The 27,974-nt window shown below is 39.5% G+C and overlaps 6 protein-coding genes across 8 annotated transcripts; 3 read left to right on the forward strand and 3 right to left on the reverse strand.

Annotated features, from left to right (window-relative positions):
- Positions 1 to 633: 633 nt before the first annotated feature.
- LOC130420532 (clathrin coat assembly protein AP180-like) lies at positions 634 to 13,522 on the forward strand. Its single transcript, XM_056747851.1, has 26 exons — positions 634 to 1,468; positions 3,363 to 3,505; positions 3,691 to 3,766; positions 4,073 to 4,175; positions 4,311 to 4,404; positions 4,514 to 4,625; positions 4,745 to 4,851; positions 4,947 to 4,988; positions 5,788 to 5,849; positions 5,971 to 5,976; positions 6,062 to 6,074; positions 6,152 to 6,282; positions 6,376 to 6,455; positions 6,647 to 6,661; positions 7,869 to 7,967; positions 8,314 to 8,517; positions 8,755 to 8,826; positions 9,227 to 9,307; positions 9,618 to 9,689; positions 11,119 to 11,250; positions 11,387 to 11,408; positions 11,510 to 11,576; positions 12,323 to 12,376; positions 12,454 to 12,558; positions 12,686 to 12,785; positions 12,870 to 13,522. Exons 1-25 carry the CDS (start codon positions 1,339 to 1,341, stop codon positions 12,770 to 12,772), a joined length of 2,109 nt encoding a protein of 702 aa, XP_056603829.1. The 5' UTR covers positions 634 to 1,338; the 3' UTR covers positions 12,773 to 12,785; positions 12,870 to 13,522.
- Positions 13,523 to 13,861: 339 nt separating this feature from the next.
- Positions 13,862 to 15,361, reverse strand: ccdc167 (coiled-coil domain containing 167). Its single transcript, XM_056747850.1, has 4 exons — positions 15,234 to 15,361; positions 14,718 to 14,812; positions 14,584 to 14,636; positions 13,862 to 14,499 (listed from the first exon to the last, which is right to left on the reverse strand). The coding sequence occupies exons 1-4, from the start codon at positions 15,342 to 15,344 to the stop codon at positions 14,396 to 14,398; spliced, it is 363 nt and encodes a 120-aa protein (XP_056603828.1). The 5' UTR covers positions 15,345 to 15,361; the 3' UTR covers positions 13,862 to 14,395.
- Positions 15,362 to 15,783: 422 nt separating this feature from the next.
- si:ch211-214j24.14 (uncharacterized protein LOC559160 homolog) lies at positions 15,784 to 17,884 on the reverse strand. Of its 2 annotated transcripts, XM_056747849.1 has the most exons (3): positions 17,734 to 17,870; positions 16,733 to 16,747; positions 15,784 to 16,640 (listed from the first exon to the last, which is right to left on the reverse strand). In XM_056747849.1, the coding sequence occupies exon 3, from the start codon at positions 16,562 to 16,564 to the stop codon at positions 15,914 to 15,916; it is 651 nt and encodes a 216-aa protein (XP_056603827.1). In that variant the 5' UTR covers positions 16,565 to 16,640; positions 16,733 to 16,747; positions 17,734 to 17,870; the 3' UTR covers positions 15,784 to 15,913. The 2 variants fall into 2 exon arrangements, with proteins under 2 accessions (XP_056603827.1, XP_056603826.1); XM_056747848.1 differs by having other exon boundaries at positions 15,784 to 16,747; positions 17,734 to 17,884.
- Positions 17,885 to 18,395: 511 nt separating this feature from the next.
- Positions 18,396 to 20,886, forward strand: atp6v1e1b (ATPase H+ transporting V1 subunit E1b). Its single transcript, XM_056747847.1, has 9 exons — positions 18,396 to 18,639; positions 19,137 to 19,202; positions 19,289 to 19,398; positions 19,523 to 19,589; positions 19,676 to 19,765; positions 19,870 to 19,938; positions 20,026 to 20,120; positions 20,208 to 20,295; positions 20,374 to 20,886. The coding sequence occupies exons 1-9, from the start codon at positions 18,607 to 18,609 to the stop codon at positions 20,434 to 20,436; spliced, it is 681 nt and encodes a 226-aa protein (XP_056603825.1). The 5' UTR covers positions 18,396 to 18,606; the 3' UTR covers positions 20,437 to 20,886.
- Positions 20,887 to 21,117: 231 nt separating this feature from the next.
- ada2b (adenosine deaminase 2b) lies at positions 21,118 to 24,081 on the forward strand. 2 transcript variants are annotated; one of them, XM_056748590.1, is made up of 10 exons: positions 21,118 to 21,183; positions 21,696 to 22,028; positions 22,098 to 22,317; positions 22,419 to 22,629; positions 22,753 to 22,880; positions 23,067 to 23,157; positions 23,233 to 23,341; positions 23,418 to 23,575; positions 23,680 to 23,882; positions 23,961 to 24,081. In XM_056748590.1, exons 2-10 carry the CDS (start codon positions 21,728 to 21,730, stop codon positions 24,052 to 24,054), a joined length of 1,515 nt encoding a protein of 504 aa, XP_056604568.1. In that variant the 5' UTR covers positions 21,118 to 21,183; positions 21,696 to 21,727; the 3' UTR covers positions 24,055 to 24,081. The 2 variants fall into 2 exon arrangements, with proteins under 2 accessions (XP_056604568.1, XP_056604567.1); XM_056748589.1 differs by lacking the exon at positions 21,118 to 21,183 and having other exon boundaries at positions 21,791 to 22,317.
- Positions 24,082 to 24,282: 201 nt separating this feature from the next.
- LOC130420979 (probable polypeptide N-acetylgalactosaminyltransferase 8) lies at positions 24,283 to 27,218 on the reverse strand. Its single transcript, XM_056748587.1, is given in 11 exon segments — positions 24,283 to 24,414; positions 24,488 to 24,655; positions 24,743 to 24,838; positions 24,914 to 25,051; positions 25,161 to 25,378; positions 25,461 to 25,645; positions 25,783 to 25,980; positions 26,110 to 26,293; positions 26,492 to 26,658; positions 26,740 to 26,944; positions 27,026 to 27,218. Coding segments are annotated over 11 exon segments (1,884 nt in total).
- Between the last annotated feature and the right edge of the window lie 756 nt (positions 27,219 to 27,974).

Raw genomic sequence — 27,974 nt, forward strand, 5'->3', positions numbered from 1 at the left:
TCTCAAAATGTTTTTTTTCGGGACATACGAGGAAATTAAAAGTACCCTTTTAACAGGGTTTTTATTCCGAACAATCTAGCAAATGTATGTCACATTCACTCAACATTTTCAACACCCCCATGCAAAACAACATCCTTAATATCACGTGTAAGAACACACAACTCATAGTTGTTTGTTGGCTTGTTATTTAAGGTGATTTGATCGCACGTTTATATTAACGTTTAATATTATATAATTCAAAATAAATATAATAAAACACTTTAGATGTATAAATTGTCAGTTTATGTTTCATTGTTAACATTTGCAATATTTCGAAAATTCAAACGTGGGTGAAATCATATTCCATACATTTCGAAGTGATTCCATCTAGTGGTCGAAGCTAATATTTTTGTATTAAATGTGTACATACGTTTATTCCATAACCTATACAATGATAAATAAACATGACAGGATCAACAAAAAATAATTCAAAGGGAAAATGAATATGACTGCCCTCTATTTAACAAATAATACCACTGACAGAGAGGTCTGCCTATCAATGAACAGAATGCAGACAGATGAACCGTGAACGCGCACGGATCCTTAAAGGTGCTTGACGCCGTGACGTGCTTCCCTTTAAGAGCCCGTTACACATCACCTGACTATGTTCACAGACTACCGAGCCAGAACCGTAACCTGTGCTTTTACAAAAAATAAAAAATAACCCAGTTCTACGCAATACAATATTTAATACTGAGATGTTGCTGTCTTTTTAATCCCACCATTTGAAAGGCTCGTAAAAGACATTATCATCATCATCAGTATTTGACCGGAAGAGAAGGACTCGGTGTTTGACCGACGGGATACCCGATAGCTTTATCGTAGGAGATTAATCGACGACAACTTCGAGTTTCGTTTCTAAGCGTTTTAGACGTCTTTCTTCATCAATAATTAGAAACGTTGGTTGTTTATATCCATTTTATTACTTATTTCTCGAGCGAGCTGTAAAATACGCGGCGTAGGGGCGTTACGTAAAAGTGCCGCTATCCAGGGTGCTGAATCAAGACCGCGCACAGAAGCTTGCACTATCTATAAGAATCTATAGACTAAATTGGACGATACATCAAAGTATAATATTGAAGAATTAAAAAAGAATACCAATATTTTGTGATATCTCATTTACTACATCATTTCGTTTTGGTTGGATGAGAGAATAAATCTAAAGTGGCAGTTTTAAAGGGCCAGTTTGTATCCCGTATCTTTTTTTGTCGGCTAATAGCCTATGCATTACGGCTGTCCTTCCCTTTTCCCCGGTGAGGTTGATTCTTGAGGTGGTTGTATAGACACCAGTGGGAGAAAATGTCGGGACAGACTCTGACGGATCGCATCGCTGCGGCGCAGTACCAGCTCACCGGGTCCGATGTGGCTCGTGCGGTTTGCAAAGCCACCACGCACGAGGTGATGGCGCCCAAGAAGAAACATTTGGATTGTAAGTTAAGACGTTTCTGACATCCTTGTTTCCGCTCGACCACTGCAGTGTCACTGCTGGAGCTGTTCGGTTCAGCACCAAACCAACGCGCTTTGCGCACGTGTAGGCCTGCTGTTTTTTGATTAAAAAATGATAATAGTATTTTTGGGTCTGTACTGGCTATGTGGGTCGGATGGTATCTGGCTAATGGTAACCAGCAGAACACCACTACAATCGTGCGGGAATGAGGCCTAAAACACACCTCATAACGGCTATATGGATTTAATCGTAGACCGCTTCATAATGCTATTTGCAATGGAAAGCATTTCAATTTATTTCCTTTTTTAGCAGGGTAGTCTGGCTGTTTTACCCTAAAATAAGCCAAGTGATCCGCATTTTGCATGCATTATATCACATAAGACAACTGTCCCAGTAATGTTGTACGTAAAAATGTATTTTTCTTAGCAGTGCATGTATGCATAATAGAATATATTCTTAAGGGATATTTACAGCAGGGCAGTGGAAGGACAGTGGAAGTGTCATTATGTGGGTGGTGTAGTGTGAAAAAAATGATAGAGGGAACTATCAAAGAACCTGCCCTAGAACAGACAGTAAGTAGTGGTTAAAATGTATCTTCTCATGCTTTGACTGTTAAGCTGTGTGTCCTGCAGGAGAAGGCCTTCTGAATTATAAATTGATCAGCCAAAGCATGCATGTATTATTTACAAAGCCAAAGGTGAGGACGCCGGTATGCAAACACTGGAGGAATCGTAAGACGCGTGTCTTAAAATCAGCATTCCCTTCACCAGTGAGTTACACACAGAGGCGGATGTGTAATAATGTGTTTTGTGCTCCAGTGGTATTTTCCTGATATCAAAGCCCAGTGTGGGTTATTCCATTTAATTTATTTATTGATCAATTAAGCCCAGTTAAGCATGTCAGCCTGCTAATTTGTCCATTCTAATAAAATGGTCTGATTGTACTTGACGGAAAATGTTTTTGCTTTTTCAAAGTTAAATGAAGACGTCTGTCTTTTTGCTCCAGTCATTTGTGGGGTGGCGGTGAGGTTGTCATGGAAACTGAAGAAGATTATTGGGAACGGGGGAGGGGGGAGTGACATCATGATGATGTGGTATCAGTGGGCATGAGGGGGTCTTCATTCCTAGACAGATGGACAGGGTTTGCTTTGAAGAATACTTCAAATATAGGCACAATCAAGATTTAGGTTATTATTAAAGATCAAGATTATACGGTTGTGCGTGATTGATCGTAATGGTTTTTAACATCTTGCTAGAATCCCTTTTATATAGGGATATGTAGATTTAAGATTACAGTTATTATTTTACAGATATACAGTTACGGTTACAGTTATGTGACCTAGCAAATGACAACTGTATGTGTGCTATGTGTCTGTTTTCTGATTTCTTGAAGCATGTTGCTTGAGCAGTTTCTTAATCCTGACGAGTTGCACCTGCTCACATATTCATTGCCTATAGAAGCATATAGCCAACTCAAAAATTAGTGTGTGATATGTTTGACTGTTTAATGTTGTTACGTAGCAACATATTGTGTACTTTATCTGTCAACACACACAGTGTGTTCTAATCTGTGCTATTCTTGGCTTTTTAACTCTGTAGCAGTCTGTTTTCTTGCAGCCATTAGTAACACATTGGCATTTCTGCTGTTAAAGACAACCCCTAGTCAGGTGAATCTAACAAAACAGGTTGTCTAGGTCATATTTCACTTCGAAGGAAAAATAAATCTGGGTAATCTGTTGTTACAATGCAGAGGTCTTACAATTTAACCAGTCAGATCACATCTCATCTCAAAACTTATCTCAGGTATGTTTTATTCTCCTATGTTCCCCTGGTTGTCGGTTGAGGTTGGTAAATGTATGTGTTTCTGTTGTGTTCAGATCTGATCGCAGCCACCAATGAGACTAACGTCAACATCCCTCAGTTGGCTGACACGCTGTTTGAGAGATCCACCAATGCCAGCTGGATTGTCGTGTTTAAAGCCCTCACCACGACCCATCACATCTGCATCTACGGCAATGAGGTGAGCTGTCGCATTCAACTTGTTAAAATATAGCTGTTAAATATACACTCAGCTGTAAAAATGAAATGCTATAATATTACAAATCTGTTCTTACATGCTTCTGTGAGATTTATGATAAAAGCTTACAGTATAAATGTATAAAAACCATACATGCTTCAAGATTTGTCCTTATTATATTTCTACAGAGATTTATCCAGTATTTGGCCTCAAGGACTTCCTTGTTCAACCTCAGTAACTTCATTGACAAAACAGGCTCTCACGGTGAGTTTATGAATTTCTGTGTGTGTGTGTATGACCATATGTGTGTTTCAAATACAACGACTTCCATAATATTTTTCAAAAACCATGTTTTGATTGTGTTTTATTGTGTAGGTTAGCTGTGTTGTTTAGTTATTATGACTTAAATCTAAACAAACCAACTGCAGTTCGATTGATATTAATTGGAATGCCCAATAAAAACATAATTTTTGAACAATTTTAAAAAGAGTTATCTTATTTTGGAAACAAACTCTTCATGTGTTCAATAGTTTCCTGTGTTTCCTTTTTTCTTCCCTCTCTGTCTCTAAGGATATGACATGTCGACATTCATCAGACGATTTGCGCGGTACATGAATGAGAAGGCGTATGCTTACCGCGCCATGGCCTTCGACTTCACCCGGGTTAAAAAGGGGTATGTCGATTGCTTCTGGGCTTAAAAGGCAGATTTAAATCTGACTGATTTCAGTCATGTTTGCCAAAATTGCTTGGGTGGAACAGAAATCTCAGTGCATTATGTAAGAATTCAATATTTTTGAATATTGCTCAGAGCTGAGGGTGTGATGAGGACCATGGCTCCGGACAAGCTCCTGAAGGCCATGCCTGCACTGCAGACTCAGATCGACACACTGCTGGAGTTTGATGTGAGTAAACTCCTCCACATTCTAAAACATTCAGTGAAGTCGTCTCATAATAAGTCTGATTCTGTCTGACCTTCTCAACGTGTTCTTTTGCTGTATTGCATCGCCCCAGGTTCATCCTAAAGATTTGAACAACGGGATCATAAATGCAGCCTTCATGCTTCTCTTTAAGGACCTGATCAAGCTCTTCGCCTCCTATAATGATGGCATCATCAATTTATTAGGCATGTGACGTCATAACAGCATTAGACTGTCTTATTCTCAGAAGTGCAGTGCATCTTTATTTAGAGCAACTGTTTATTTTCTCATGATAATAATTGTGGGTGTGTTTGTGGTTGTACAGAGAAATATTTCAAAATGAAGAGGTCTGAATGCAAGGAGTCACTGGAGATTTACAAGAAGTTTCTGACCCGAGTGACCAAGATCTCAGAGTTTATGAAAATTGCTGAGGTAGGCAAGCAAAGAGTAAACATTACAAGTAAGCGTAATCTATGTTTTTCTAATATTCAGTCTGATTATCATTTCATTGTGTGTTTCTGTTGCAGCAAGTAGGAGTGGACAAGAACGATATTCCTGACATCTCTTATGTAAGCGAGCCACATGTCATCAGCTTTTACAACTCTATTCAGAACATAAACACACTGTCACATGTGCCATTTTACAGCATTTAAACATGAGTGTGTTGGTGTCTCCTGATTAACCTTTGGTTGAGTTCGATGTGTTGACTTCATTATGTCAACCACCGCAAGAAGATTTTTAGCAAGTTTGGAGGGATAATACCTTATAAAATAATGTGTCATAGTTAGTGTAATCTGAAATCTTGACCCATCTCAACTGAGTATTGTTATTGTAACATCCAAATGGGGATTCCCAGTGTCTTCACCCAGGGGTGGTGTCCGACCTGGCGGATTCAGATAATGAAGACTGTCCCTTTAAAGACTGTCCGGACGATGAGCCGGTAACCATGGCGACTAATGTGGGACCCAGTTAGCATCTCAGTGCATTGCTTCTCAGATCATCGCTGTATTTTTTCATTTCCTGCAAGGGTTAGTTAAATACTAACAATTTTGGATGAGGTTGTCTCTCCACTCCAGAATTTTCAATTGTATGTGTTACCTTATAACATGTCTCCAGGATGTTTAGTGTTACTTCAGTCATAAAGATGACCAAAAACTACTTCTTACTTGTTTAATGGCTGAAGAAAGCAATGCACTGAAGTTTTGTCTCATGGGTTCTGTGTTTGCTGTGGTGTGAGGAGGGCTTTGGGGACGGGTTTTTGTGTGCTGTTTTGTTGGCATTTGCTGTGGATTTCTCAGAGATATTACTATACATAAAATGTGATCTGATGGTTTTCTTCTACTCATATGTGCATGATTTATTATTCAGGCTCCCAGCAGTATTCTGGAGTCTCTAGAGACACATATGAACAGCCTAGAGGGGAAAAAAGGGTACGAAACCTCTGAACTCTAATCAACTTAAATGTCAAATGTTGTATGGGCATGAAAAGTGATTGATACAGTTGTATGAACATATTTCTGTTCTCTCTTTATTGGTCTCTTGGATATTCAGGGAAGGGTGAGTTACCTTTTTACAGAAAAAATAATCAGTTGTTTGTATATAAGATAACCTGTTCACTTCTGTTGCACCCTGCGTCCTCTAGGTCACCTACAAAGGTAAGAAGATAAATTTTTTTTGATTTTTTGTATCACAAATACTATTCCCACTCATTCCTTTTTTTTGTTTGTTTTAGGGATCGCCCACCAACAACGTTTCTCCGACCTCTACCCCCTCCAAATCTGCTTCTGCTGTCCCCACTCTAGAGCCGCCGCGCGGCGAGGCCACACCCGCTGAGACCACGCCCGCTGCCGAGGCAGCCACCGAGTCAGTGACTTGTTTTACTTGGTCAATATTCACAACACACTTTATTTCATATTTTGACCAAAATGAAGGTCTCTGTTACTATCTTTTGTGTAGTTCCCTGCTGGATCTAGACCCTTTATCTTCCTCCGGACCTTCTGCTGGAGGCGCGTCGGCTGCTCCCACATCTTGGGGAGGTAAAAGCATGAAAGACACATACAAGATTTTTTACACAGACGTTTGAACTTTCTTCTGGGGAGGGTTTGCCATGAAATAAATGAATTTACGATGTTCACAAATGATGCTTGACCTGGTAACCAGACTTCAAAACCAGTATTAATACCTTTCTTTCCATCTATCTATCTGTCCATCTGTGATGTCACAACAGATCTGCTGGGGTCAGGTAGGTGTCAGTGTTCATTATATTGAGTTCTGATGTGTTAGATGTCTCATCCACATTCGTAAACATTATAAAGACTTGTTATAGTTCATTTTCAGAATCGAGATCGTAGTATATAGCAATTGTGTGCATTGTTTAGCAGACCTAGTTGAAACCCAATAAGAGTATACATCTATTTTCTACTCAGTCTCTCTCTTTCTCTCTTCTGCTCTTTGGTTCTCTCCTTTCCCTGGTTATCTGTTTATTTGCGTCTCGGTTTATATTGTTTCACCGGGGGGCGTGGCTATACAGAAATAGGTTCGCTTACTTCCGAGGCTCTCCTTCCTGACCCAACCCTTGCCGTAGACTCCAACTCCTCAGCCACGCCCACAGAGGCAGCCGCTTCAGTGGCCTCTCCCCCTTCCGCTGCCGGTGGTACCTCCGGCTCAGCGGATCTCCTCGGAGGTCAGTAGTGAGCTTTCTTCCTTAAGAAGATATTTCTGGGGGAATGGCTGTGCGACATTCTGAACCAGAGCTACATTCTAGCAGACTCTTCAAGTTCACAGATTCACAGTTCTGTTTCATTCATGGTGTTTGTGATTGTGTCAGTGAGCACCATTGCTGCATTTTGTCGTGTGGTCATGCTGCGGTAGAAATATAGAGCTTTCCTTCCACATTCCTGCTCTACTGCACTTTTTCCATTTGACATCAATCAAATGACATCGATCCTCACAAGTTCTGATGTCTGTGAATTATTCTTATGTGCTTGCAACCTGCACAGAAAGATTGATCACACTTTATTTATACTTTCAGTGCATGCTAAACAGACTTTAAAGTCAACGGACCCGAATTGACCCTATTCGCATGTTTCCTTTTGCCAAGATTTGAAAACCTGAATGCTTCTTTTTTGGATAACTTAAGGTTGCATTGGAAGCATTGAATATTCAGATATCCAGAATATCCAGAAACATGTAAATTACGTTGTGAATGTAATTTCATGTTGACTTTAAGATGGATTATTTTGAGATTTGGCTGAACTGCAATAAAGTGGGACACCTCTTGTCCTTGATATCAATGACACTTTATTCTAATTATGTATTTTGTTTTAAAGATTGAAATACTTTTTTTTCTTTCAAACTCTTTGCGTGACATTGAAATCTTTCTTTCTCTCACTCTTATCTCCGTTCTCTTCCTCTTTTCATTTTCGATCTGGCCCTCACGTGTGCTCCAGATGTGTTTGCGGCCCCTGCGGCTGAAACAGCTGCTGCTAGAGAGGGTGGGGCCACAGTGACCACTTCCACCCCTGCTGCTGACAGTACATCTGCAACCGGTGGGTGACAGAAGTGTAAATGTGTCTATGTGACAATAGTGTGTGTGCTTTAAGGACTCTTCTCTAAATCCCCTGAGATTTCTTTTTGAGTTGCCATGGTTGTTGCCATAGAGATTGATGTCTGCGTTACTAGGGCAGTGCTCTTTAAAAACTGAAGTTAGTTATCCATGAGGATTCTATCAGCAAGACGTCAAGACAATGTGGGTCTCTAGTCTCGTGTTCTATTCTTCTGTTCTCCTGCTTTTTTCCTCTAAAGTTTCATCCCTGAGGAAGCTGTAAATAATAAAGGATATAATGATTAAGGCCTGGTAGATGTTCTCCAATGTTTATCCTCTTCTCCTGGTAGACCCATTTACTCCAGCAACCGGTACTGCCGAAACCTCCCTTCAGTTGGACCTGTTCTCCATGAAGCCAGTAGATGACAGTAATTCCTTCTTTAGCTCAGTGTCACCCCCTTATGATCATACATCCACTGCTGTCACCACCACCACCACCACCAGTTCCGTAGTCCCTGCTGTCTCCACAGCTCCAACGATAGACCTGTTTGCTGGTAAACCCTTTAGGCCAGTTTTTATTTTGTTCTTTGCAAAGATGTTTTATAACCAATACATTTACAAACTTTGTCACTGCACGTATACCATGATCATCTTTGCCATAGAATAGAGATAGACAGTACATTTTTGTTACAAACTTTATAGTTTGATCAGTTTGGCTAGGTTTGCATTTCCATTTGACTATTTTTTAAACATCGCATGTTTATATGTTGTAAATGTGTTCTTGTTTGTAGGTTTTTTTGATCCCATGCCAGATTCATCTGTTCCCAAAACAGACCCCTCCAGTCTAGATTTGTTTTCAGCAGGTACACACAGCACTGCATGCATCCTTCCATCGATTCCCTTCCTCGCTTGTACATTGTTTTTCCTCGCTTCTGTCCTTGGCTACTCAAGGTGAGCCAAATATGCTTCTGTCCTGGGGCAGCCAAAGGGACAGTGATTTCTTTCCATCCCTGGGGCTTCATTCACTCTCTCTAACACACACACACATCTCTGTCCCATTTTCCCCGATTTCCCAGATCTTCATTTTATTTCATTCTCGATTTTCATTTTGTCTATAAATGGGGATTTACAGCAAGAAAACGTTGAGGCATCTAAACTGAGGGCAGATTTAGTGTGTTTCAAAATGTATGTTCACAGTACAGAGGGTAGATAAACAAAGTTAGTATTCCAAAACATAGTTCTAAACTCGTTCCTGTGCTCCAGATGTGTTTCGTCCACCCGCCCCTGCTCCATCTGCCCCCATGAGCTGGCCAGACAATGGGGCAAATCTGGACCTGTTTGGGGGTTGGTAACTGGTTTGATTTGCTTGCCGTGAGCAGATGGCTGCTGTGGATTGTGTTGTGAAATAAAGCAGTTCTGATGGTAAATGGACATCAGGTGGAGGTTGTGGAAGAGATGTGGATTAAATAGAAAAAAACAAACATGTTAACGAAGTGTGTGTTTGTGTGAATTAATGTGTGAATGTCTAAATGCAATTTGTGCGATCATGCACTCTCTTTTTCTTCCTCTCTCAGCGATTTGGCTTATTATAAACTTTTTTACCCTCATGCTGCGTGGACGTTTTGTCCATTTGTGGATGAAATGGGTTCTTCAGACTCCTCAAGTGCAGGTGAGGCCAAACCGGCCACCCAGACTGCTGCGGCTCCAGGAGGAGATCTGATGTCAGGTACATCACATGTGACCGCATGATTGACTATGTCTCGTGTTTTAACATAGAACATTTTTCCTTTTCGTTTGTTTTATTGTTGTCACAGTTTTGTGGAGTGTTTAAACAAAAGTCACAATTAAAGGCATTTAAACATATATTAAATCATAGTCCGTAGCATGGAACTTGTGGCTTTCGACATATAGAGTGGCCCTAAAAAATATATCACACATCAAAAATTGCATTGACCAACTTTATTCCAGGTGATCCTCAATGGATGTATTCTAAATTGTCCATATACTTTTTGGGGTCACTGTATGACTTCATGTATTTTCCATTCAGTAGTCCTGTGGTTGTGTGTTTGTATGGGTTGTCGATATCTCCAGACACAGTTTAGTGATACCTGCGTGATTCAGTATCTGTGCACATTACCTCTCAGTTTTGTTGAGTTTGTTAGGATGCGATGCGTGTTTCCATCATCGTGTTTCAATCATTTGCTTTCAACTTTGCTGTAAATGGACTGAGAATGGATTCGTCTCACTGCTTAAATCTGCTCTCTCTCTCATTCTCTTCTCTTATACTCATCTTCCTCTGACACTTATTCGGCTGTTCATTTCTATTCCAATGTTTCATTTTCCCTCTCTATATCATTTTCTTCCTTATTTTCCTTCTCTCTCTCTCTCTCTCTCTCTCTGGTCATTGCTTGCTCCCTCCCGTGCTACTGGTGAGTTCTGAGGCTTTTACACCGGCTGCTTTCCCACAATGCATTGCTACATTTAAGAACAGTCCCAGGGCTTCCGTGAATTCAACTGAAAGTCTGTTAGCCAAGCAACTACAAGATTTGAGAATAGGACGATTGATGGCCTGGATATTTTATATGTGATGTTTCATTGACCTTTACGATGATATGCATCAAAATGTGTGATTATATGAATGAACTAATAAACCTGTAAATGAAAACAAATAGTGCAAAACTATATTAAACAGTACTGTACTGTATTGAAACATATTCTAAGCCTGTTTCATACCGCATGCGTTCTGTAAGTGATGAATATTTATTTCATCACCCGTGTTACTGTATTCACCTCATACAACAGATGTTGAGCCTGTTTTTGACTGTAGTATCTCAGAAATCATGTTATTTTATTAGATATCATGCGCTGTGTGAAACAGATTACACTTAAATGTAATGTTGGATGTGTGATTACGGCTTGTTGTAGCTATGTATCTAAAGATGTAATATTGTTCTTGTGGTATAATTTATTTTATTAGATTATAACATACAGCTATCTTTTGTCTTGGTGTTATCTCTGATTTTCTCTTATTTTGGTTGCCATGGCGATATACATCCATGTCTTTTGTTAGCATGTGCTTTAGGCCCTGATATCTTTGATGTCGCTTACCTTTGGGTTACTGTTCAACTCATTGTGTTCCTCTTACTCCCTTGAAGCTTTCGATGGATTGGGGGATATGCTCATGCCAGCCATGGCCCCCAAGGCGATGGGGGCCTCACCCATGACCACCTCGCCAGTCAAGCACATGGGAGGAGACCTAGACTCAGCGATGGCCAACATGGCCAGCAGTACGTTTCCTACATCTTATAAATAATTCACAAAACCAGAAATCATAGACAGGAAATAAGACTATTATGTACTTTTACGTCCTATAGAGATTTTTGAAACTAATGAATGCGTGTTGTAATGTCCCTTTTTTCGCAGATCTAGGAGGAAATCAGAAACCGTAAGACTCACCGTATCTTTCTTCAATGTATTTCCTTGCCTTCTTGCACAGTAAAATATAAATCTTTGTATCCGTCCCTGTTTTAATTTGATCTCTCTCAGGGGTGAGGCAGCCGGAGGGGCAAACTGGCAAGCACAGGTACCCACCCCTAGCTGGGGCGTTGCCATGGTAAATGTTGTGTTGTTCTGTAAACCTGAAGCATGGGGTGGAGTCGCATGGCTACGAGCTTTCTCCGCACTCTTCTATTGAATAAATGCGACTAAAGTGACACAGCTTTTTAGTTGAAGAATTACTTCTTTCCATCAAGCTGCTAAATTCCATCCAGATACAGATCCAACTCCTCTCACTTTATATACTTAGCTGCAGTTTGGAGAGTAATTAGCAACTCGTGGTCTCCAACGTTTGCCCTTATCGATGTCATCATTTGGTGTACGCCTGTAAGTAATGATCATAGATGAATATTTGTTAACCCAAAACCTTACCCCAATCTAATAAAAAACGTTATAAAAATATGTTAATTATTAAAGCAAGTTTGCTTTCTGTCAAACGAATAACTTTAGTGACGACTCAATGCGAAAATGGTAGAGCAACGTATGTCGCAATATGTCGAGCAATCAAAACGCAGTGAAAATAGACAGAATCCAGTGTCGACCAATCACAATGCAATGGGAGGAGACTGGATCTGGATCCAAACTTGCCCCTGGATTTAGCGTTCTGCAGTGAGGACCACTGCTGTTTTCTGCGCTTGTGAACAATAATGCATGAACAATCTCCTATTTTAACACATATTCAAATCACCCCCCTGTGTTAATTTTCCTTCCAAGTCTGTGTGTCGTAGAGTCGATACTGTGCGATGTTGTCATGTTCTGTGTCGTTTGGTGATAATCTCTCCCCCATCCCTCCCACCCGCTTAGAATTCCCCTCGTGGGGTCTCTCCTGTCTTGGGATCCCCGTCACTGTTTGGCATGGTAAGAGTGTGTTTATGTGAAGGTGCGTGTAGGCGTATGTGTTACTGTCTTACTCGCTGTTTCTCTGTCAATCACAGCCTGGAGCGGGAGCCCCGCCCATGATGCCTGGCTCACCGATGATGGCCGGCCAACAACCAATGATGAGGCCACAGTTTCCTGCCACAGGAGCCCCTGGACAACAGGTATGAAACACATACTGATCTGAACACCCCTATGAGGTGTATATTTAAATACATTGTACATCTCCTCCCAATTATTTGCATAGATAAACCCACACTGTTAATTGCCATGTGTGCTTTTCCTTCACAGATGTCTCCAGGAGTGGCCCAGAGTCCCAGGAGGCCCCCTCCTACTAAAGATCCCCTCGCTGACCTCAATATCAAAGACTTTATGTAGATGAAAAGCTTGTGTAAGTTTTGTGACAGGTAGAGCACGTGAGAGTTTTTTTGCCACATAGAAGTGCCTATGAAAAAGATATGTCTTTTCTTTTTAGCAGATGTCACACTTATCGTGCGGCCCTGATGAAAAAGACGGTGTACTCTCTCTCGTCCGTTCATCAGTTTCAAGACCCCAGACTCCTCTCTTTCTCTCCCCTTCTGTCTGTTGTTGTAGCACAAACCGTGAACGTGACTAAGTATGTGTCTGTATGTGTGTATGTATTTCAATGTTCTCAGTTACTTCAGATCTATATATTTAAAAATACTACGAACGTGAAGAGTAACGGCAGATACATTCTTGAATGTGTATCTGCGGGTTGATTGATGTGCATTCTTTTACTCCTGGCTCACTTTCCATGGGAAATCAAATCAAAAGTGTGATGTTTTCTGTGGAAAATGATTTTTTTTGCCGTGGTAAATATGGCTGAGCCGATTTGTGTCATCATCAGTCAAGTGTTACTTATCGTTTTGTCCATAGATCTTCTGTGGGAACACACAAATGAATATCAGTGTATCACAAGTTAAACTAGCGTCTCATGCACTGTTTTTTCAATGCCCTGATTTGACTTTTTTTTTCATATCTATCGATTGTGAGTTACATGCAACATGTGACTATTTAAAGAAACTACATATGCATTTTAGAATATTTTAATGACAGATGGTTTTGATTATCATTAGTCTTTATTTGGAGATAAAAATGTTGACTATATTTTAGTTATGTCAGATGTTTACTTTACTACATGGCTAGTTAGATATCCCATTTGTAAAACATTTGTGAACATCACAAAACATGAAGGCACTCTCTGAGCCGATACTCGGTTGTTAATCCCGCAAGTGAATTATCATAAAACCACTAGTAAATCCTTAGTTGTTCAGATGGAACCGAGACAGATTTGATTCTGTAAGCAGCAGGTTTACATTGGTAGTTTATGCTACTCCAGTCTGAATATCCTTAATTTGAAAATAAGTGACTGTCAAGTGTTTTTTCAAGTGACGTACCGAAAAGTATATTCTAAAAGTAACTAGGAATTCAGATGGACCAACAGACTGATGGGACAGTATTGCGTTTTATTGATAGCTGTTTTTTATTTCAATTGAAGATTTTGTTGATAAATTTTATTTTTGGATGGAATAACACCCTCTGCCCCACCCCACCTTTGTGCATGTTAGTCCTGTTGAAATGCAATAAACAGTGATCCGTGAAGAGAAGTCGCGAGTCATTACTGGGTCAAGCGTTTGACAGTTCACGTGTAAAAATACAACTTCATACATTTACATTGTTCAGCATGACATGGAACTGAGATTACTTAGAATTTACTTATATAGAACAGTAGCAGTTACAAGTGGCACTTTTAAACACAACCTCTTAACGTAACCTATTCTGTTCCCCTCTCAGAAGGGAACAGTACAAGCGTCCCTTAATGTCCACTTGCTTTACAAAAAAAAGCGAGGCATGTTGTATTTATGGTAGAGACAACAATAATGGACCCCTCAACCTCCAAACAATGGTACGGGCTGGAGAATGGCGAGTGGGTGTTTTGGCTAATCTCCCCATATTTCAATCCCTTATAAAGAAAGTGTCTTAATATATGAATGCACAGTAGAAAAGAGCGCTGATGGACAACAAAGCGACAGAGAGTATCATGTTTTTCCTGTTCTCTCCTCTGAGCACCTGCAGCTCCTTTTCTGAAGAAAGAAATAAAAAAGATCACTTTCCTATACCAGGAATGCTAAGAGCGCCACAATTATCATTAAACATTAAAAACTCACCATATTTTTGTATTCTTTCATTCAATATGATCATTTCGTCCTCCATGGCTTGCCTGTCAGGGTATGAAAGGTACTGTTTGTCTTCTAGTCATTACTAGTTGTCTATTATAACGTGGACAAAAAGAGCCTCATACCTGTCTATGTCAGAGAGTTGCTCTTTTCTCTGTCTGAACTCGGCTCTCTCCAGGTGGTTTTTACAATGCAATCTGCGCTCCTCAATGCGGTCAATCTGGAGATAAAACCACACTATCAGCATCATACTTCAGTACATATGACACACAATAATACAGTTAGACAGGATCTAAACATCAATCCTGAATAACACAAGTGCAACCATTACAGAATTTCTAATAGGTTCTATGTGGTGGAATGCTTACTGGAAATGGGTACAAATAAAACATCGTAATCCTACTGGAATAAGACCCGAAACCCACTAACGTTACATAAGGAACTGTAATAGTTATAGTGATATAATGATGGAAATCATTGGAATTTCAACAGGGATGGTATTTAATATAGGTAATGCATATAAAGAAATAATTAATAGTTAAAAATAGTTTAAAGTTTTTTATATTTTATTAGCAATTTGCTCAGTGCATGTGAAGTCACAGTATAGCTTCAGAATCAGTATACAAAACGATCACATTTACCTCGCTTGCAACACTAATTTTTTCTTTCTTGCCGGTTTTTGATTTGCTCATTTTGGAAAATATTAGGCCTTTATTGAAGAGAAATGGTGAGAATGCCAAATTCTTCCGCATATGATTCGTATCCTTACTCGGCGTTTCTATACTATAACGAGATACATACTGCCACCTGCAGTCTGGGAGGAAATATTTACCGTCATTCACATACATCCACAGCACACGTTTGCTGAATTTAGCTTTTATTTAAAATAATCTAGTAAATCTAAAGTAATAACATTTTAAATTATATTTAATTATAAAAAATTAATAATTAATGTAAAGCATTCTATCGACAATCTGTAAGACTATTATAATAGGCCTATAGCTACTTGTCTGTACAAGGTCACTTATCGTATAGCATTTTTTTTTTAACTTTTTATGTATTTCTGTTCATGTTTTGTTTAACTAGCGGTGCTGTCTATATTCTGACTTGTCTATAATTGTGGAGAACCATGGAAATAAATGTCCACGGTGCTTTCAACATTTGTACTTGTACACATGACAATGAATGACGTTGCCTTTCAATTACATTTTTATTAGGGGACAATAAACAAACAATAACAAAATAGGAAACCTAATAGCATTTAAAAACATAGCGTTTCTACCCAAAACTATTTAAAAGAAATACAGTCTATATGGTCCTGCTACTTTCTATTCAATGTAAATGTAAGTACTCCAACTACTGCCATCAAGGCAGCGCCACCAACTAGCAACACAGGAATATCAAAGAAAGAACTGGTGTTGATTCCTGGAGTATCTGTATTTGGAACTACACCCTCTAAAGATGATGATGTATGCTCTTGAGATATGTCAGTAGCATCACTAGACTCAATGGTGTGGGCCTTGTCTAAGAAGTTAAGAGTAGAAGATGGTGTCCAAGGAAGTTCTTGTGGCGATGGGAGATGTTCGAAAACCTGTGAAATGATTTCCGGTATGGGGACAGAGGCAAGGGTAAAATCTGAAGGTTCAGACAGAAGAGCGGAATGAATGAAAACTGTCTGAGAGGTATCGTCCAGCTCGATCTCCTCCACAAGTGGGTCTTCCACACACATCAGAATTTCTACAGTCTCTGGAGGTCTGAGATCAGATTCGGCTTCGATCTCTGCCCTCATTTCACCCAGCTCCTTTTCACTGCCTAGCAGGCTCATCGTGCTGGTCTGAAGGTCCTCTTCATCTGATTCCACCCGACCTGGCTCTAGATGGATGATGTCAGAGGTTGAGGAGTGGTTCTCACTTTGGTCCTCTGAAACCAAGACTATCTCACTGGTTTCTAAATTTCTAACCTCTGGTTCCATATCGCTAACAGACACCCAGGACTCCACCAGACTGTCGATCTGCCAGGGAACGGGGTCTCCTCTATTCTGCTCCAGGCTTGGTTTGGGAGGTTTGGAAACAACAAATTGGTCTCAGCTCAGATAGGGCTAAAGATACTTTACTCCCTTTAAGAAATCTGATTATCTTACCCGGTTCAATTATTCCTGAAAAACGAGATAAATGGTTTAGAATAATACTTCATGTAACAACAAAAAAACAATAAAGTCATGTCATGTTTTATTTTGTAACGTGAATTTGCTAAAGACATCACAAATAAATCTTATGGTCAACATGAAACCTCATGTGCTGATCTATATATAGGCCTGTTCACACATTATACAGTAAATGTGTGAGCTATAAATATCTCCATCTGTTCCCATGATTGAAGAATGTCATATATTTACATCGCATGACAGTGGATCTTGGTTAAGTTCACAGATCCCTTATTATGCGTTGTACAGAATGTACATATCTTTTTTAGGTCAACAACAATACGCTTACGCAATTTCATTTACAGGAACTACCATGATCAAAGTTCTTTCCGTCACTGATACTAAAGGTCAGTAAATGCACATTGTGTGTTTTTCCTTTCCAAACATTTGGTCTCTGTCACAGTATGATAAACTGTGGAGTCAAAGAAAAAGCATGTGCAGTGTAAACATTCAGATTGTCAGAAGATAGCAGATTAAAGCACATCACCAAGGTCAAAGTGCTTAAAGGGAACAGATTTGCAATTCACACCCGCTATAGCATTTGAACTGTGACCTTTGAAACACTCGAATGTCAATCACTGGAAAAAGTTAAAAAACATATCGGACATCGTTTGACAATTATTCTGAAGAAAAGTTGCCAGTGACAACTGGTCTGTTCAACAGGAATATTTGTGAACATCATGTTGTCCGGTGTAACCACACAATCAATATAATATGATAATGGCTTGACAACAGAGCATTGTGGGGATTTAACCATAAACTTTGTTACTAGCTAATCTAATCTAGTTAACATTTTAGCTTTTCAATTGGAATACAGGAAATACCTTGTTCCACAGCCTGCTGTATGTGGACAGTACAACAATACATAAATAGTAGTATAACACCAAAACTAAAAGAATGTGATAGTCTTAAAGGCAGCTATTGAAAACAGAACGTACCTTGTCTGCGCACAGGGCTTAAACAGAAAATGAATGCAGATCCAGGGGCTTGAATAAATACAGAGGAGGGGTCACTGGAATTTCTGTGAAAATAGGCAACAGCAGAAGCACTGCTGCAACAGAATGCAATCCAGCCCCTCTCACCCCTACAGCCCCATTACACCTGATCACATGACAAAGTAAAAAAACTCCAGTAGTCCACTCAGCTTTTCTGTTCCGTATGAAGATGTGGACGAAAAGCTGCTGTTCTACTTTTCAACTTTGACTTTGGGTTGTTTATTTGTTTTCTTTTATTTAACAACAATAGCAATGAGAAAGTTTTTGTTTTATTTAATAATAATAAACAGGAGAATTGTTTATAGACGTGTCTTTCCAAATCCAAACATCTCTTAAAAACACGCTTCTCAAACATTAAACATAACAAAGGACAAATGGAGAATATTTACTTCTCATTTGATATATAATTTCCACCTGCATATGCCGTAATTTTGGAAAAAAAGGCAAATTGTTCTTTTCTCTTTCTAAATTATTTTAATTATTATTTATGTTAATCCGTATCGTAGGTTCGAAATAAGCGTTTAGGTTACCCTCACCGCAAAGAAACAGCGCTGGACGCGCACTGACATCCGATTGGTTCTCGTAGAGGAAACACGCGTCATGTGACCTCTGTGTCATCGTTGACTGAGAATCAGCTGATCCCCTGTCTATTTTCTCCTGCTCTGTCACGATCGACCTCTTTCAATTTATTTTCTGCGTGTTTTTAAAGCTTTAGTTTGTTTCAAGCACATATATAAATCTCCCTGCGACGCAGACCTCTGCCCGGCACGAGCTTTCTTTCTCGGGGGAGTTTGAAATCGTCTTAAAGCAGCAGTCATGGCGCTGAGCGATGCCGACGTCCAGAAGCAGGTGAATAACGCGTTTAAATCCATCCCTTTGCCTTTAACACAGTACTTGCATTACCATTCATTCATAAACGATTTGACAGTTGCATTATTAGATTTAAGGCAGACAGGCGCATTTTGATGTAATTCAATGAGGATGCTGTGGCCCTGAAGGTTATTTATTCATTAGACACGCGCTGAAGTCACGAGATCGGTCTATATAATAATAGTGCATTAAGATCAGCAAATATTATTAGTACTGCATTGTAATTGGTCCGTTTAAAACTGCTTTGAGATCAGTCTATATAATTCATTTCATATTCATTTTATATTTAAAAGGAATTTTGTATTAGATTAATAGAGAACCAATCAGACTCTCTGTTTAGTGAAGCCAGCAGTGACCCAACATAACCCATCAATGACCTTTAAAGCTGACCAAACGTTTAAACAGTAAAATGGATTTCTGGCTTCATAAAAGCCTTTCTTTCAATGATATTGGTTTGTTCTCATATCTCTCCCCAGATCAAGCACATGATGGCTTTCATTGAGCAGGAGGCCAATGAAAAAGCAGAGGAGATTGATGCAAAGGTACTTTTCAACTTTTAAAGTTTCTTTAAAATGTACTGGAAACCTAGTGGGAAGCAAGAGTTGATGGCTCTTGACACTCTCTGCAGGCAGAAGAAGAGTTCAACATTGAAAAGGGTCGGTTAGTTCAGACCCAGCGTCTGAAGATCATGGAGTATTATGAGAAGAAAGAAAAGCAGATCGAACAGCAGAAGAAAATGTGAGTGTGAATTTCAGATGGCCTCACCGTTGCTGTTGAAATTCCATCTCTCCCTAAATTCTGTTTCAATGCTGTAAAACAGGTTCAGGTCATTTAACAATTAAAGTTTGCTTTCTGTTCACAGTCAAATGTCCAATCTCATGAACCAAGCCAGGTTAAAGGTCCTGAAGGCCCGTGACGACATGATCTCGGTTAGTAACTGTTATCATGTATAGCACATCAGTTGTTTAAGTAAACATTGGTAAGACATTTCTGTTGATTTTATAAATCGTTTTAGGATTTACTAAATGATGCACGTCAGCGCCTTGCCAATGTTGCCAGAGATCCTTCCAGATACTCGGCTTTGTTAGACGGACTCATCCTGCAGGTACATAAATTAAATTGATAGATTTTGAGCAAATAAGATCTTTTGTGTGCGACCTGCGAGGTTCATGAATACACATGATGATATTCCCTTAAAATATATTTTAGGGATTCTACCAACTCCTGGAACCCAAGGTGACCATCCGCTGTCGCAAACAAGACATGGGTATAGTGCAGGTCTGTGTGTTCCTTTCCAAACAATAGGCTGCAAACATGTCTTTAGTATGTGGATCAGTTACTAACCGCAAACTTTTCTTTCATTAGGCTGCTGTGCAGAAAAACATCCCGATCTACAAAGCCGCAGTGAAGGACAACCTGGAAGTGCGCATTGACAAGGACAACTTCCTCTCACCTGAAATGTAGGTGTCTCTGGGTTTTGCTTGATGAAACACTGAAGAAATCGATTTCTGTCACTCATGCCTGTGTTTACGTGTTCCCCTGTGTAGATCTGGTGGTATTGAGCTGTTCAATGCCGATGGGAAAATCAAGGTGTCCAACACTCTGGAGAGCAGACTGGATCTTTTGGCACAACAGGTAAACGGCAACTCCAAACATCATACATGATTTCAAACATACCGATATGCTAATATATCATTTTCATTAATTTCTCAGATGATGCCTGAAATCCGAGTTGTCCTGTTTGGCGCAAACCAGAACCGCAAGTTCATGGACTGATTCACAGAAGATACTTTTGGAACCACGGCTAAATCCCGTTATTTGATGTTGTACTTTTTATTTTATTCTGATGTTAAAGATTCCATTCCTGTGTCTCTCGATATTTAAGAAAATACCATGTGTAGGTTTGTGTGAGTATGTATGTGTTGATTCAGTATTGCTGTAAAGAGGACCAATCTAATGTTTTGTTTGGCTGCTGAAAATCTGGTCCTGAACATCTCATTGGCTGCAGCTTTCATATAACAGTTCTGTTTACAGAAGAGCTTATGAGCACAGTCTTGTACGGATAAGAGATAGAAATTCCATTGTTTACTTGTTTCAGGTGAATTTTTTTGTTATCCTTCTGTGGTGCAGAGCATGACCTGTATATCAGAACCATACGTGTCTGTTATCGCTGCAAACACTATATTGATGTGAAAATGTGTGTAATGAAAAACATTATCAATCCCATCTTCTCTCTTGTCCTTATTGTGTGGATGTAGTGTATCTAGTAATTGGGTAAATGGAAGGTATTTGAGGAATCTTTTATAGTATAATTATGGGTTTGTTTGGTTGTTCTTCAATGACTCATTTCAGTTCTTGCAGTCAGTCACATGTGCTATTGCAAGGACATTCTTGACATGCGCTGTAAAATGAGGAACTTTACCGATAATATCAGTAGACACGCAGACACAGCTAAGACTCATGCCTGTGGATTTAAGGCCAGTAAAAAGGAACCGGAGATACTTGGAAAGAATTTTGTAATTGGTAAGTGTTTAGCTTCATGACTCTTTGGGGTCAATCATTACATTTTCAATGCATTTTTTAAAAAGGATTCTATTAACATTTGAATAATTTTGTCAGTATTTAGGGGTTTGTGATCCAAATGTTTTAGATATCGAAGGGTGGAATATATTATCCTTTATTCAGTCTAATGGATATGGGCATGGTTGAATATAAATATTCAATTTATAAATATATATTTTCAAGATAGAGAATTTGACTGCTGTGTAAAGAAAGAGCTGTGCAATATGATACAAGACATTTGTTGATTTATTTATAATACAGTATAATTTATTAGTAAAACTCATATGCAGTGGCTAGCTAAAATTACATTATTTCACATCCTATTCACAGACTACAAAAACCTGATGCTTGACATGACAGAATCTGTAAAGCCACTTTATTATCAACAGAGTAGTCAGATAAAATCACTTTCAAAAATCTCTCCTATAGCATCATTCAAGAACTGTAATATTACTCATTATCTCTCCTCCTAGATCCATCTGGTTATCTCTTTAAATCTTCAAGCATGTCGAGTCTCTCCTGGCAAATCTCTCTTCAGGTTTTCCTGATGTTAGTATGTATTAAAGAGTGCATGTTAATGCCAGACCCCCATCATAGGGACCTGATGCTGAAACAAGAACTCTCCCAGCAAGTAGGAGGCAGAGTGGAGCTCACACCGGCAGAGCGGCTTCTGGACTCTCTTCTACACCAGTTGAAAGTGAAAGAAATGGCTATTCTGCCTTTTCCGCCTGCCAAACACTTCTTTAAAGTGCGACACGTGATCCAAAAAAGCCCTGTCTTCAAACTGCTGCAGAAAATGCCAAAAGGTAAAAAATCCCAAGGCTTTTCTGGTCGCTCCCATCTTTCATTTGACAAAATTATTCTGTACCCTGCAGGTGCCGCCCTTCACATCCACAGCTCCGCCCTGGTAAGTGCTGATTGGCTGGTGCTGAACGCCACATACAGACCTAACTGTTACATCTGCTTCATGAGGGAGGGGTCAGTGCGGTTTATATTCTCCGCATATATGCCCTTCCCACGTTGGGGGTGTTCTTTCTGGAGCCGTCTAGACACGCTGAGGGCCGGACTGAGTGATGTCACTGCTTTTGACAACAGGTGAACAAACTTTTACTATATGATCATGAAAACCATTCCGTATTCTCCAGTAATGAGTTCCAAAACCAAAAGAAAGTAAATAATCTCATTACATTCCTCAGTTTGATGAAGAATTTTACGCTTTTCACGGATGACCCGGAAACAGCTTTCCCCACACAAGATGCAGCCTGGAAGAGGTTCGAGGAGATCTTCGTAGCTCTCTCTGGGCTGGTCACATACGCACCAGTCTTTAAGGACTACATCTACCAGGGTCTGAAGGAGCTCTATGATGACAACATCATGTACCTGGAGCTGAGGGTTGGACAGTCCAGGGTTTGTAAGAATTAGAGAAAATGAATCGTGTGCTTTCAATGCGGTTAAAATGATTTCTTTAAACATCATACACATTTTTTTATTTTATACTAAAAAGGTATTTCTTAAAAAAACATGTTTTAGGCATATGAACTTGATGGCACTGTTCATGATAAAGCATGGTCTCTAGAGGTCTACAGAAACATCACTGAAAAATTCAGAGAGAACCATCCCGACTTTATAGGATCTCGTGTAATTTACTCCATACACAGGTACACATCTACGTAAAGTTATTTCTTTTAGATATATCTTCTAAATGATGGCGCCACAAGGTTACAGCATAAAAGACAATGATCTCTTGAAACATCAACTACAAAATCATGGTCATCAATTACTGCAGAATAATGCAAAGCAACACTTTAGACAACAGAAAAGTAACATTCTCTGTTTTTACACAGATCTCTTAGTGTGTCTACAGTGAAGCAGGTAGTTCAGGAGGCCATCGAAATGCAAAGACAATATCCAGATATCCTTGCTGGATTTGACCTGGTAATATAATTCCTGAGTTTTAGTTCTGTATTCTGCTTATGTTTTCTGTTAGATGACGTGTGCATATTGCTGTAGGTAGGTCGCGAAGACACTGGAGGATCAATCTGGTACTTTAGAGAAGCGTTGTCGCTTCCTTCAGAGCTTAAGAAGAACCTTACTTTCTTTTTCCATGCTGGAGAGACAGGTCAGACTTAAACTTGAGTAATTTTTGGGAACAGCAGCAATGAGAATTGAAGAATGCTTGACACGTGTGTTTTTAGATTTAGATGGCACAGAGGTGGACAGGAATGTTTTAGACGCCCTCCTGTTTAACACCAGCCGCATTGGACACGGTTTTGCACTCGTACACCATCCCCTAGCCAAAGAGCTTGCCAGGACGAGAGGGGTGGCGGTTGAGTTGTGCCCCATTTCCAACCAGGTAACAGCACATGCAACAGTTTCAGATGAAAAAACACAGTTTGTATATTTAAAAATGTTTTCCTTGCCTCCAAAGTGAATAAAAAGTAATTTTGTTGGTTCCAGGTCCTAAATCTGGTCTCAGACCTGCGAAACCACCCTGCTGGAGTCTTGATGTCAGATGGTCATCCTATAGTTGTGAGTTCTGATGATCCAACCCTGTTCGGCACTACAGGTCTCTCCTATGACTTCTATGAAGTCTTCGTGGGAATTGGAGGATTGAGTGCTAATCTGGGAACTCTAAAAGAGCTTGCGATGAATTCAATCAGGTGAGAGATCCATACAATTTCATTTGAAAAATATTTTGACGTGTAGAAAAAGAATTTAAGGTTACGCTTTGCTTTTAGGTATAGTTCCTTGTCATCGCTACTAAAAGATAAAGCTATAATGCTGTGGGAGGAAAAGTGGAACAAATTCATAGCTGATAATTCAAAATCATGACCAAAAGCAGAGGAGAGGACTATACACCACCGATGAACAACTGATAAAATGATGTAGAAAATCTTTGTTAGTCGGTTTCATTTTTAAATAAATTGTAAAAAAAAAAGTGCTTAGAATTGACCAACGTGAACAAAGAAACCTCCCGTATAAATGTACAGACATAAAGACTCCAACTGGTCAGAACTGCGTGCAGTATCACCATGCAAGCATCAGTTGACCTCTTGCATTTTAAAAGTCCTGAATAACATACTGTATCTTCCAGTGCTGGCCGCTGCATTCACCAATAAAGAGATACTCTCCGTTCTGATCAACACTGACCTCCAGACAGCGTTTTGTGTCTCTGTTCTGTATACCCTGTCCCTAAAAAAAAGGCATTATAACCGTGGCATTTTTGCTCATATGTAAAACTTTAAAGGTTTCATGATTTGTTTACCTGTTTGAAGTCCCAATATATGTGCTCTTTAAGCTTTATAGCATCCGAGCACACGTTCAGTTCTGGAGCTTTCCCTGAGCCCGGATCCTTGAGACAACGTGTTCGTCTGTATGAATGAGGCTTAAGGGGGCCGACGTATAACTCACCATTAGCAGTATACTGAAACACCTGTGAGGTGAAACTAAAGATCTTTGAATATTTTACAATAATGAAGTCAACGAGATGAAAAGAGATGAGTGTAATGTAATACATTACCTGTGAATATAAAAAATGGCATATATATAAAATGGGAGTGTTTTTATCCAGCGGCCCCTGATCCAAACATAAACTTGTTTGCAGATCATTTTGCAGCTGTTCGTGAGAGATTATAGGTCAGTTCTAGTAAACTGCATAAAATTGATGTACATTTGATCTCATTCTACTCACCACTCCATAACCAAGTATATCATCAATGAGCTTTAACTGAGGATAGACATTTTCCAGATACCATTTAAATGGTTTGCACTTTAGCCTCTCTCTCAATTTTTTTCGCTCGGATACATCTCCAATGTCTATCCCATGGTCCTGTTAGAAACAGAGAAATAGATTCAGAATCATCTCCCTCCCAACCGTTCTAAATAACAACACCAAATTGAATTTTTTACAGCAGATCTGTTGCGTTCACATACTAGACCTTCATTGGAAGATTCCAGGCGATGTTTACATTTGTCTTATATTCATCCATCCACACTTCTGCCACTCTGAGAGCATTCCTCTTTATTGTATTGAGAATGTCATGCACATAGGGCTTGTGTGCCCTCTCGATGTGGGCGACTTTAGAGCACGGCACAACCTCTATACTTCCTCCACAAAGCCACACCTGTGCCAAACCACACGACAAGTCAAAATAGTGTTGTGAATAAATGTTATTGAAACGTTGTTCACAAATATTCAAAAATTAAAGTTAAAGACAGCTTCTGTCGCGTCCTACGATGAATTTATTATAATCTGTCATTATTTAGAAAATAGAATATTAATTGTGTAATGAAGTGCATGTGGTTTACCCGAATTCCAAATTCAACATTCTCTCCTCCGTACACCTTCATCCCTTCATCCAGAGTTCCAATCTCACCAAAGAACAGACGATCAGCCACCAGAATGCCCATTACGGACGGACTCCTGGACATTTGACCAAGAAAACGGTTCTGAATACACTCTCAACACAGTACAGTGGATTGGAAAATCAATCATTTTATGGTATAATGTCATGGAATATTGTTAATAATCATACAATAACAATAAATATACACACTCACTTTCCTGGTTGAGAAGGGTCATTCTGATCATACCACTTCTGTGGGAACATGTCATATGTGCACCAGAGTGCCCAGTCGAATCCTTGAGCGGAGGCAGGATATTTTGATATTTCCAAATCATCGAAATTCACTTTGTCAAACACAGGGCTCAGGACCACCGTACGGTCAGCCTGGATACGACCGAGCAAAGGCTCCGCCCTGTGAGATCATTAAGAAACCAAACACATCCCACCAGAATCACCACATATTTTTATCTGATTGTTGGTAATATTTGAAAATGGCTAAAGGATGGAGCGTGATAAATAAAACATCTAGAAAGTTCCACACCATTTGACATGGACTTCAATGTGGGCATCCAAAATGGCCACTACATCCGCGGTGGCAGCCTTCCATCCTGAGATTCTCGCCTGAGTGAGACCTCTGTGCTCTGAATGTGTCACCATCCTCAACAAGTTTGGATGCTTCCGGTTATTAGATCTGACAAAATCATTCAGCTGTGACTTCAGATCTTCTGTAAAATAAAATGAATTGCTCAAAACATTCACAGTCCTAAATCCTTCAGAAAATATTAATACAGGGTACCACAGAAAGACGCTTCCACAAATTCAACTGAAAAGTAGGACATGTAAATCAGAAATCAAGAGCAGATTTAACACAAGTGTGAAGCATAAAGGCTTGGTGCGTCTGTTTGGTTTTAAGCGAAACAAACCATTTTGGCTGTGGTCATCCACCAGTATGATCTCTTTCAGTAGGTGGGCTGGAGTTCTGTTGATAATGCTACAAACAGCTCTTTGAATGACAGACAGAGCCTCATCCAGATAAATCAGAATCACACCGATGGTGGGCAGGTTTTGGGGGTATTCACGTTCAATGCATCTTCAAAGCAATGGAAAACACATTTGTATAATTTCCACAAAACAGATATTCAGCTTTGTGATACTCATCGATTTAACACACCTGTGGTCTCGAGTCTCCGGCAGCTCTCTGTCCAGAGGGATCTGATCACTAAGAAAGGCATTATAGCCATATTTCTGAAAAAGATCTTCAGCCTTCCTCTGATCTACTTCTGAAAGTTCCACAGTCCATCGCTGGAACAGACGCGAGTTTGGAAACAGCTTCTTCACCGGTTGCTTCTTTGTTTTCACATTACGGTTTCTCTTTTCTTTAAAGATTTTTTATCATTGTAATTAGTGAAAGTAATTAAAGTTAATGGAACATGGATCCAGGAACATAAGTAACTCACCCAAGGCGTGCACCTGAGCCTCCAGTTTCTCCAGTTTGTTGAGGAGAAGATCATTGTGTAAGGAGAGGTTCTGCTGGGCTTGATAAAGCTGCTTCTCTTGGCTTTGGAGTGTTTGCTTAACAGAGCTCACATAGAGAAACACTGCAGCGACAGCCATAGCTGGAAACAAATTCCTCAAACAGCTTATTCTCATCATGAACTAAAAATTTTGATGGCACGAAGCAGATAGAGCCTCATTCTCCAGCAGTGACCTGATAAAGACGTTTTTCCTGTCCGATAATGATTGTCCTGTTGTCTGTATGCATAGCTTGTGTGAACAAAAAGCTTTATGCATGTAATGTTTGCGCATATTCCATCATGCGTGGTTGACTCTGTATTTACCTATACATACAGTAATCAAGCCCTGAGCTACATTTCCTTATAGCCTACATGCCCTCGTACCTGAACTTTGGCACAGCTTTATGATAGACTTTATATATTAACAAGTTACTCACATTTAGTCTTTAGATTGAAAAAAAGCGGTCCAAATGTATTATAAGGCTAAGATGGAATCTTTTTTTAGAAGATGCCTGAAATCTGAGATGTTCTTTGTGTGGTGATTGTGTATTTGTATGTGGCAGTATTCAGGAGAGAAACCAGGTGCAGACTACAATGAAAACAAAAGATCTTTGTTTGATAAAAAGTCTCAGAACAAAACTAAAACTGCACTAAAACTGAAAAACCCAGACAACCACAAAGCAAACTGGAACAAAACAATAAATCCATGAGAGGGAAAATGAACACTAATTGTCCCCTACACATACATATATTTAGAAAATATGTATTTATTTATATTTACCAATAATTTAAATCTTATATAATATATGTTTGAGTGAGTGCCCAAATTAGTACTCAGTCCTCCACCTAAAAACCTGGTAGAATAAATTATACGTCTTAAATTTTCAATACC

The sequence above is a fragment of the Triplophysa dalaica genome, chromosome 5 (assembly GCF_015846415.1).
Source record: "Triplophysa dalaica isolate WHDGS20190420 chromosome 5, ASM1584641v1, whole genome shotgun sequence".
NCBI lineage: Eukaryota > Metazoa > Chordata > Actinopteri > Cypriniformes > Nemacheilidae > Triplophysa > Triplophysa dalaica.